The sequence below is a fragment of the Cavia porcellus genome, unplaced genomic scaffold (assembly GCF_034190915.1).
Source record: "Cavia porcellus strain 051 isolate PalLab524CR breed Dunkin Hartley unplaced genomic scaffold, mCavPor4.1 scaffold_22, whole genome shotgun sequence".
NCBI classification, from domain to species: Eukaryota; Metazoa; Chordata; class Mammalia; order Rodentia; family Caviidae; genus Cavia; species Cavia porcellus.
The window spans coordinates 43,293,912-43,305,128 of NW_026947505.1; the positions used below are offsets into that span (position 1 = coordinate 43,293,912).

General features: G+C 37.2%; 1 protein-coding gene across 1 annotated transcript in view; it reads right to left on the reverse strand.

Moving 5' to 3' along the window:
• The window catches only part of Efhc1 (EF-hand domain containing 1), a 53,481-nt gene that overhangs the window by 41,106 nt on the left and 1,158 nt on the right, over positions 1 to 11,217 (reverse strand). Inside the window, exon 2 of the mRNA XM_063233111.1 lies at positions 8,769 to 8,990. Within this exon, the coding sequence (XP_063089181.1) occupies positions 8,769 to 8,990 (222 nt within the window). The remainder of the gene's footprint in view (positions 1 to 8,768; positions 8,991 to 11,217) is intronic.

Sequence of the window (11,217 nt, forward strand, 5' to 3'; positions counted from 1 at the left end):
AGCCACCAGAGTGCTGGGATTATAGGAGTGTATCACCACACCCAGCCTAAAAAGAATATTTCATAACAGAAAATTATATGAAAACATGGAAATTGTTTAAAATTCAAATTGCCCCAAATAAAGAAATTATGTAAATAATTAAAACATTAGTGGTTGATCCTCCATTATAAGGAATGATAAGAGATATGTGGGCTGCCACTACGAACAGAATTATGAGTTCCTCCCCATGCAAAGTCATGTATTAAAGCCCTACTGCCAATATGACTACAGTCTTTTGGATGTAAAGTTAAGTGGTTGAAGCCTTAATCCAATAGGTAGTACTTTTTTTTCCTTTATGAGACAGGGTTTTGCTATGCAGTACAGGCTGGCCTTGAGCTCACTTTTGTAGCCAGGTTGGTCAACTTGCTTGATCCTCCTGCCTCAGCCTCCTGAGTACTGGGAACCCAGGCATGTGCCACCACAGGCAAAACCTATAGGTTTTTTTTCCCCCGGTACTTGGGATTGAACTCATGACCTTGTGCTTGCAAAACGAATAGCTTTTTAAAAGAAGAAAGCGGAAGGAAGGAAGGAAGGAAGGAAGGAAGGAAGGAAGGAAGGAAAGAAGGAAGGAAGAAGAAAAGTGGTGGTGGGGGGGAGAAAGACAGAGACAGAGAGAAAGCAATCTGAGCAAGCACTGAGCAAAGGCCATGAGAGGATACAGGCAAGAAGACAGCTGTTGGGAGCCAGGACAAGAGCCCTAATCAGAAACTGAATTGGCTGGAGCCTGATGTTCCATTTCGTGCTTCTAAAACTGTGAGATAAGTAAGTCACCCTGCCCATGGCATTGTGTTATGGCAGCCTAGGTAGATTAACATCACTGTAACAGAGGAAGCAGAGGAAACCCCAAACGTTTACTATGTGGTACTTTACAGAAAAGGCTTGCTGATATCTGCTCTCAATACTCATCAGTGTGTGTGGACTATTTCTTTTGTGTGTTCTGTGTAAGACAGTTTAAAGGACTTTTACTAGTTTCCTCCACGTCTCTTGCAGGCTGCTGAAAACAGTAACAAAACAAAACAACTTTTGGATAGGACCACAATTTTAAGTTTTAAAGTGAAAATAAAGGCTCAAGCTCAATTCTGTAGAAATGGAGTCCCTTGTGGACACGCATTAATGGTATATTCATTCTTATTCTATTTGAAATCACCGTAGAATATTTGGAGAGTGTGTAAATGTTCTCATAGTCCTCAGAAACATGCATATTATACAGACCATATCCTTGGTCGTCTGGGAAGCAAAAACATCAACATGAAGTCAAAATGGAACATTTATTTCACATTTTCAAAAATATAAAACAGATGGGCACAGTGGCTTGTGCATGTAACCCCAACAACTCAGGAGGCTAAAGCAGGAGGATCACAGACTCAAGGCTATCCTGCACTCCACAGCAAGACTCCATTTCCCAAAGAGAAAAAGATACACGTGTATGAAACAGGATGATGAAAGCATGGTTCGTTTTGTTCTGACAACACTAGGAATCCAGCCTAGAGGTACTCTACCACTGAACTACATCGCCAGCCTTCAAAATTTTTTAAAAATTTTGAGACAGGGTCTCACTAAATTGGCCAGGGAGGCCTCAAATTTGTGATTCTCCTGGCTCAGACCAAGTAGCTAGAGTGATAGGTGTGTAACATACACTCAGCTACGTTGAGATACTTTGGGATTAGTTTTTAAATTTCTGTTACTGCTTCTATATTTAATATTTGTTAGCTGGGAAAGAAAGTAATGCAGAGATATTCCATGTTGGCAAAAGAATATACCTGAAACCTCTAGACTGACCGGAGCAAATCAGAAAGACCCTTGAATATTAAGACACAAATGTGGCTTGATACGTGGGAAGATGAAATAATTTTATGAATGAGTGTTGTTCCTAATAGGGGTTCGATGTCTGGAGAAGGCCAAAATAGAAACCAAAGAGTAGTGAGTGACATCCTGTCTCAAACAAACAAAAACAAAAGAAAACTGGCTATCATATAGGAGAAATATAAATATAATGGAATGAAGTTTTTGAAACTCATAAAAACAGGAAATGGGATGTCTGCAGTAGAATGTATAAAAGCACAAAAAAGCAAAAATATAGATAATATTTTGCAAGATAGGAATGTGATCAAAATAATTGATATATGAAATAACCTATATTTCAGTGACAAATTGATAAATATGCAAAATGCCAAAGCTAGTCCAATCCTATTTGCTTTATAAAGAAAGCATTCAGACCCATTCAATGGCTTTAGCCAATTCCTTCTTCAAAGCTTACCAAACATTCTACACAAGATGTAAACTTCTTACGGATAGTTTTTGGTTTGTTTCATTCATTTTCCTAGATCCCATCTATGACACCACATAGATACTCAATAAACTGTCACAAAATAACAGACCAACAAAACAGACAAATGAACCTCAATTTAGAGATCACCTGTTAACAAAAAAACTTTCAACTGGCCAGCAGATTCCCATTAGTACTACTTTTGGTTTTCTGTTTTGTATTGTTGGGCTGTTTTGTTGTTTTTAGTGTTTTGTTTGAGATAGAAGCCTTCTATATAGTCCAGGCTGGCCTCCAACTTGCTATCCTCCTGCCTCAGTCTCCCAAGTGCTGGGATTACAGGTGTATGCCACAACACTCAGCCTCACTGGTACTTCTTAAAAATCTACTTAGTGGCTTGTGACTACAATCAAATTAAGAAAAAAAGGAAGAAACAGAGTAGAAAGTATTATGATGCATATCATGTTTTACAGGTGCAAATAATTTAGTGAAAAAAGTTCAAGATATATAAATACATGCATTTGTACTGTGAGTATTTATTGTGGTTTATCTGAGGCCAGAAAAGGAGTTAGGCTCAGAGCTGGCACTGAAACTCTGGGAGTCTACTAACTTACAACCCCATGTTTTCCTCGCGTCTCACTACCTGGATAACAGATACTACAGCGGTTCAAAAAAGGAATCTGTGGGGGCTAAAGCTAAAGAGAAAGCTTAACTCAGAAGAACAGAAGTTATTAGACTTTGAAGAGTGGTAAAGTTTTAGCTAAATAAAGGAGACCAGAGGAGATTCTAAGCAATGGTAAAAACAGAAGCAGAGGAAGGAAACCCAGCAGCAGGATGCGGGCTACAGTGCAGGATGGGTGGTGGGGGAGTGCTACACATGGCAACCAGAATGAAAGCCCCTCTGAGGGTTCAGATCTGAGTTAATAGTTATCATCGATGGAAAATCTGAGCAAGGCTGACTGGACTATTAGTAAGCAAGTGGTGAATGGAAACTAGGTGAGAAAAACAGCACTGGGAATAGAGTAATGATCCCATAGAAATGGAAACTTGGGAAAAGATCATTTTGGTAGGGCAGATGGTGAATTTGATTATAGACATCTGAATTTCGGTGACAGCACAATCTGATATTGCTGGGGGTAATTTAAAATGCAGGACTGGGTTATGGGAAGGAAGCCAATGTTAGCGCACAGAAAAAGATGACTCAAACATTTTGAGCCAAAACAACAAAAAGGATGGAATTATTATGAAATGGATAGTAATGCAGACCACTGCAGCACAACAGATTTGGAGAGGGGGGGAGATAAAATCAGCTCAGTTTTGTTTGATATATATCTACTAGATATTCAACAAGCGATGTCAAATAGGTAATCACACGTACATATATTAAAAGGACATGCAGGCCATGAATCTGGAATTTAACAAGAGTAAGCAGAGATGGAAAAGAGGCCCAAAGACTGATTCCAGAGCCACAGGTGTGTGTGTGTGTGTGTGTGTGTGTGTGTGTGTGTGTGTGTGTGTAGTAATATGAAAGGCTTATGTGAGCAGAATTTTTGAATTCTGTTTTCAAAATGTTCAACAATCAGTTCTTTATGAGCAAACCTAGACTATGCCATATGATCAGTATAGACAAATCTTAATCGCCTATCTTTGTGCATCTATAGAATTCTGACAACATGGTCATTGTTTAAAAATCCAAAAATTTTTCAGGTATGGTAGAGCATGAATACAATTCCAGCATTCAGAAGGCTGAGGCAAGAGGATTACCACAAGTTCAAGGCCAGTCTGAAGTACATTAACAAGACCCGGACTCAAAACAAACAACAAAAAACAAACAAAAAATTTAAACATTCCTTTTGAAGCAAAGAAGATCTAAATAATATATATATATTTTATATTCATTTTATTATGTTTAGATTCTATTCAGACATAAAATTATGTACATGTAATATTTTGGGAACTCACCTAAGAAATTAACTAGTCAATTAACTAGAGCATTAAATTCTCAAGTTCTCTGGTTTATTGAGAGTCCACTGACACAAAACTTTTATATGATAAAAATTTCATTTATTAAAACACCTCCTAAAGAACCTAGTGTGGTGATAAATTCCTGTGAGCCCAGCCTGAACTACATAGCAAAACCCTGTCTCAAAATAAATACATAAATAAAAATAAATATGATATACTTTTCATAGAATTTTACAGCAGGCCAGGTTCTCAGTGACACATTCTAATCTTCTGCATTCATGGATAAGGAAACCAACCACTGTGCCTTTCCAAGGTTACAAAGCTATTGGCAGGAGATCCAGAATTAGAACTCAAGTTCTTTCACTCCCAAGAAATACTCAGAATGCCATATAAATACGAAAACATCTGTGCTTACTTCAAGATTGAGAGACAAAAAATTATAAATACTTTTGTATCACACCCAATTATAATAAGCCTAGTAGTATTTTTATTTCACTTATTACATATATGTGCCACCCATTAAGTTTATCCATTTTTAGTAGTGATAGAGACAAAAATTAGTGCTGTGAAGAAAACAAAATGAGGCAACTTATAAGAGAAAAATAGAAAGGGAGGGCTGGGGATTTAGCTCAGCAGCATAAGCACCTGTCTTTCAAGTGTGCAGTTGTGAGTTCGATACCCGGTACCAAAAGAAAGAAAGAAAGAAAGAAAGAAAGAAAGAAAGAAAGAAAGAAAGAAAGACAGAAAGACAGACAGACAGACAGACAGAAAGAAAGAAAGAAAGAAAGAAAGAAAGGGAGTTGCTTACTACAAGGGCTAGGAAAAGCCTTATAGAAGACCCACGGACAGATGAAATGATGGAGTCAGCCATGATGGGCAGAGGGAAGCAAATCCAGCTTAGAGAAAGAGCCCCTGTAGAAGCCCTGAAGGGTGAGGTGCTCACAATTTCAAGGAACTGAGGAAAAGAAACCCAATGAAGTTGAAACAAACACCATAAATGAGGAAAAGGGGGGCCTGAGATGAGTGTGGGGAAACACCAGGGAGGGTCAGTTCTAGCTGGGGCTCTGCAGAGTTGAACTTTGTTCCATGCATGACAAGGAAATAACGGAAGTGTTTGAAGGCAGTGCTGACATAATCCAATTTTAAAAGGTAAGCCTGCCTGCTTTATAAAGAATGAGTGTATATTAATAGTGGAAATAGACATAAGTGCACAGATTAGTTACATGTTTTAGAGGTAGAAGCAACAGTCGGTTAAGAGATGGGATGTGAGTTGTGAAGGGAAAGAAGAATCAAAGATGACATTCAGAAGCACTCAGTAGATAGCGATGATGTTTACTGTATTGGTTATCACACTCTGATGGCATTTTCCCCAGAAATGATATCATTAGAGCTGCGGTTTGGGAAATAAGTCAAGCAGTAAATCTGTTAGGAACATGCAGACTAAGTATGAGTGTGATACCACAGTTAAATGGACAGATGGTTCATTTGAACTAAGAAATGACAAAAAAGATGAAAATGGGACATACTTGACGCGGAGGAAGAAAGACGGCTCGTGTTTCTGGCTTGGGTAGCCTGTGGGCAGGTTGGAGGGGAAGGTGACAGAGGGCATCAGACACACAGAAGTTTAGGGGCTAACAGCTCATCCAGGTGAAGGTGTCCCACGGGCAGGGTGCCAGAGGCCTGGAGTCTCCTGGAGACAGAGTTGAAACTAATATTGTCAGTTGTCTAAATTGAGAAGATACAGTAATTGAAACCACAAAGGCCAGCTAGATCTTGCAAGAAAATAACATAAAGCATGAGAACAACCTTAAAAATGCTGTCAACATAGAAATGAGAGAAGGAAAGCCTGAGAGAAAGCAAGCAGGTAGAGAGGAGGAAGAACATCAGGAGAGCAGAAAGTCTTGAGAGCGAGGCTCACAGGAGGGCAGAGTCATCAATGCCAGATGCCGCCAACAGGCCAGAGAGAACCCAGCAAAGCAAACCTCCAGGAGCTGTACAAACGACAGCCCCGGCCATCTAGGAACAGTAGTTTTGGGTTTAAGGGTGAAGTGGGTCAGACTAATAATCTGACAGTCAGATGAATAATAAACTCTTGCTTAAAGGTAGAAAGGGAGTTTGGGATGCCACAGTTATGATCCAAACTGGAGAAGACGTTGCCAGGATGGTTTAAAAAAAAGAAAAGAATGAAAGTTGAAGAATGACATTGGGAACCCAAAATGGAAAGTTACCTGGGAAACAGACTATCATAGGTGATGACAGAGAAAATTATGTGAGAGCAAGGAGAAAAGATCAGGGCACATAGAGCAGATGTTCTGGTCTCATCACCAAAGAAAAAGTGGTTATATTCTATAGTTCAGGAGAAATAGCCTCAAGAATATTCAAAATTATGGATAAGTATGTTGGCTATTAAGTACACTTTCGGATACTCCTTACAAAAGCTGAACTAATTCAATTCAGAAAAACTATAATGGCCTTACTGCAATTTCAAAACCACAGATTTCTGCTGCTGAGTATAATTTATATAGAAATTATAAACATCCAAACAAATTCATTGTAAAATAAAAATTAACATATTCTTTTTTCTTTTGTTTTTTCAGAGGAAGGGTCTTGCTATGTAGTCCAGGCAAACTTTGAATGTGCTCTGCAGCCCAGGTTGGCTGCAAACTCATAATCCTCCTGCCTCAGCCCTCCAAGTACTGGAGTTAAGGCATGCATATCAAACCAGGCTCAGTAACATGTACTATCTTTGATAAATGAATTACGAATATTGTTAGTATAAATTAATGACAATATAAAATGACAGAAAAAGTATTTCCTATTCAGGTATAATTTTTCTTTTGAATTTCACTAATTCTTATGCCATGTATCACTTTATCACCTTTCACTTTATTAGCTATTTGCTATTCTTTTAAATAAAAATTAAGTACACTAGAATTTATAACTTGATAAATCATTAATCCTCTAGCCCACACCCCTTGTATTTTCACCATTCTCCCTTCTGTTACTGATTTTGCAGTGCCGATTGAGCTATAAATATGAGAAAGAAGCCACACAACCAATTATAATATTTATATTGTAGTGGATGTTTAAGTTCTGTCTATGAATGGGTGACTGAACATGTTCCTATAATTAAGTAAGCTGAAATGGGAAAGAGCAGATGACATGGATTCTGGCTGACAGAATGAAAGCAATTTTAAACAAAGTGATTATTAATGTAATAGTAGTTTTTCTCCAAACTCTAGCTTAGATTAGACACTCAATAAAAGGTGGCTGGCTGGCTGAAAATGTGACACATATTTATAAAAAACATTTTTTTTAATTAAAAAAAAAAAGGAGTTGGGCATGGTGGTACATACCTGTAATCCCAGCTCTTAGGGGGCTGAAGCAGGAAGATTGCCATGTGGGATTATACACAATTCCAGACCAGGTTGAACTATAAAGTGAGACCGTGTCTTAAAAAAAAAAAAAAAAAAAAAAGCCCAGTGTGGTGGCCCGATGCCTGCAATCCTAATCCTAGCACCTAGTACTCTGGGAGGCTGATCCAGGAGGATCAAAAGTTTGAGCCCTGCCCGGATAGAGACTCTAGTCTCAAAAAAATTTTTTTTTCTTTTTAAAGGACTAGGATGTAGCTCAATGTAAACAGCCTGTGTTTAATCCCAGTCCACGAAGGAAGGAAATAGAAAAGGAGGGAGAGAGGAGGGGAAGAAAGCAGGAAGGAAAAAGGAAAGCGTGGAATGGAGGAACGAAACAGTTTGTAAAGTAAGAAAGCTAACTTATAAAAACTGATGAGTAGTTCACAGATCCAGTATACATACATATATATATCCACATATATCTCCATGGAGGCTGTCATGACATCTGATTTCCTAAAAGTCTCACCAATGATTCTGATGTATGGTTAGTGGTAGGTTTACTCCTTTTTATTGAAAAACAAGGGTAATGAGGAAATACCAACAGATGGAAATAAAAGCAACCCACACTGCAAAAGCATAAAGATAACTAAGAAACAACCAAAACTATAATACCACCTTCTGGTTATGTAATACCAAATGTGAAACGTTCTCTGAAAACTTACTGAGCTAGCCTAGAAAAAAATGACAATAGATGGAATCACTGTTTTCATGATGCTATTTTGCATTTCGCAGAGATAAAGGACTTATCATTATAGAATACAGTATTCTTAAAAAATGGAAAGCAAAGAGCAGGTCAACACAGGGCAATACGAACTTAAGAATTTAGAATCCATATAACTCTTCTTTAACCGTATTTGGAAAATATTCCAGTGAAGTCTGCAGGGAATTATTTTCTGCAATCAGTTTCCTGACTAAAGAAAGCTTCTTTCAAGACTGAATTCAGCTGTCTGTGACTAAGGGCTGAGGCATTTGAACAATTTTCTCTTCAGAGCACTTGAGAGCCCTGTGGTTTTAGTGTTAGCTTTTCTGTAAGCAGTTGGCTCAAAGACATTTGAATTTGAGAGGTTCCCTAAAATCCCAGATGATACCTTCTTGTCAAAAGCCACATATGCAGGAATAAACTCTGCAGGTGGAGCCTGCTTCGGTTGGCCATAAGTTAGAAAGGGTGCGTTCCTGGCCAACTCATCCAGCTCAGCCTGGGACAGCTGGTTAACCTGAAGCCGGTCCCCACCAATCGCAACTGTTGGGCGTCGTACAACTGCATAGCCATTTCTGTAGCCCAGCGTCTGGCTTCTGTGAAAGGCTATTTTCTGAAGAAGAAGAAAAGAAGTATGTTATTAATAACACTAAGTATTTGTAAGTATAGCAATTAACTTTTAAAAATATTATAACTTAAACCTTTGCTTATGGACATCACAAAATTTCAAAAATTTTCCTGACATTAAAATGTTCTGTATCTTAAACTAAGACACTGAACAAGAACGAGGAAGGTAGGAATGGCCATCGGAGCTTAAAATTTAAAGCTATATTCTGTAAAACCCAAGTTAACTACCAGCTCATCTTACATAAAATACTATCTAATTTACACTGTTAATTTTTCAATAGTCCTCCAATTTTTCATCTTCTCTGAAGATCACAAATGAAGGAATGCAAAAGATCTGGTTCTGTGAATTTTATTTTTTAACCACTTTCTTGAGTGACGCATACATTCATACAACTCTTTGTAAAGCAACTGAATAGCATATATTTAAATTTTGAACTTAATAATTCTCCATCAATCATTTAAATTTCAAGGAAATTATCCAAAATCATGTGATAGAACTGTTTGCCTAAAGCTAGCACTAACCATGTTATTTACAAAAGAATAACTTTGAAAAAAACCAAAAGACTTTTGAAAACCTCCATGGAATATTATCTAGATGTTAAAATAATAGTTTTAAAAATCATTTAGCAATCTTGGGAAAAGTACTTATGATGCAAAAACACCAAAAAGACAACAGGTAAAATTATATATATACTACAATTATAAGCTTGCAAGCATTTGTGTGAAAAGAGAATGGATTTGGTGAATGTCCTCTATATGTATCATACATTTCTAAATGATGTTTTTTGTAATGAACATTTTTTATTACTAATTAAAAAAATAAAAGATTAAAAAAGAGTAGAAAAACAAATTAGAAAATTAACTTGGTGGCTTCTCTTGTTTTGTTCTGTATAAATGTGAGGTCACTTTTAAATTTTATGTAGTAATTATAGTTACACATATATATATTATCATGAAATATATTTTTACGAAGAAAAAGTCTTACCAGCCCACATCCTAATTCTTTTACTGCCCAGCCTATTATCTTTTGAGACCTGTACTAACACAAAAGATACAACAGAAAAGCTTCTTTTGCCAAAACTTATTATTTGTGGACTTTTAAAAAAATGTTATACACATTCAAGGTCACAAATCAGTTTACAACAACTGTTCTAGGTGCATAACACACAAGACATAGAACAAAATGGGCTGATTGACTTCTCCACTGGGTAACTTGCATAGCTTAAAATTTCTCTTTCTCTGCCTCTACCGACAGAAACAGTAACCGCTGAGTATCAGTAACTGCTGAGAATGCAGCTTGGTGGTAGAATGCACACGTGGCCTGTGCAAGGCCCTGAACTTAATCCCCAGGATCAAAAAATCAGGAGCAACACCAATGGCGGCAGTTTACTTTTATTATTTTGGATAAATGTCTCCAGTTCCACTTGGCTATGAGTCACAGAGCACAATGGCTCAATCCAGGCAAGGCATCCTCAAGCCTCCACATTTTGCTTAACATGATGATTCAACCTTAGAATATTTTAGTTACATACATCTATTCTGTCTCTGCTGAAGTCAGTGACTGCGCATGTCAAATTTGAATTAAGTTAAAAAGGTGGACACTCTGGGCAGTATTTTTACAACATGAAATTTGCCCAATGCACAGCTCAGCTTGCTTATGGTGTGGCATGTACAGCCTGTTTTCCATCCACGTTTATAATCCCCTGAATCAACTGAATCCTGCCTTGTGAGTAACCCCACTCACTGACACCAAACACTTAGGCTGACTCAGTGGATGGCAGGAAAATGCTTACATTTTCTAAATTACATAAAACTGAAGTCCACCGAAATTTAAAATCTATGAATTTTTCTCAAAGCAATAATAATAACAGATGTGGATTCCAAATTCCTTCACCGCACTTTCAATTTAAATTTAGATTATCCTGAATCATATAAGTATATTAATATTTTAATTTATGATTGTGAAGAACTTGAGTTCAAACCATTAAACTACATAATTACTATTGGCTAATCTGTGATAATTAGTCTTCTAAATCTCCATAATTATTTTCCAGAACATATATTTTAGCAACACTATTAGAATTAAAACAAATACTAAATTTAAGAGCTAAACTACGTCAAGAGGAAAAAGAACTCAATCTGCTGTTGTTGCATTTCTCTTAATGTTGGTAGAAAGAGCAAAATATAAGTATTTTATAGAAAATGCCAGAGCG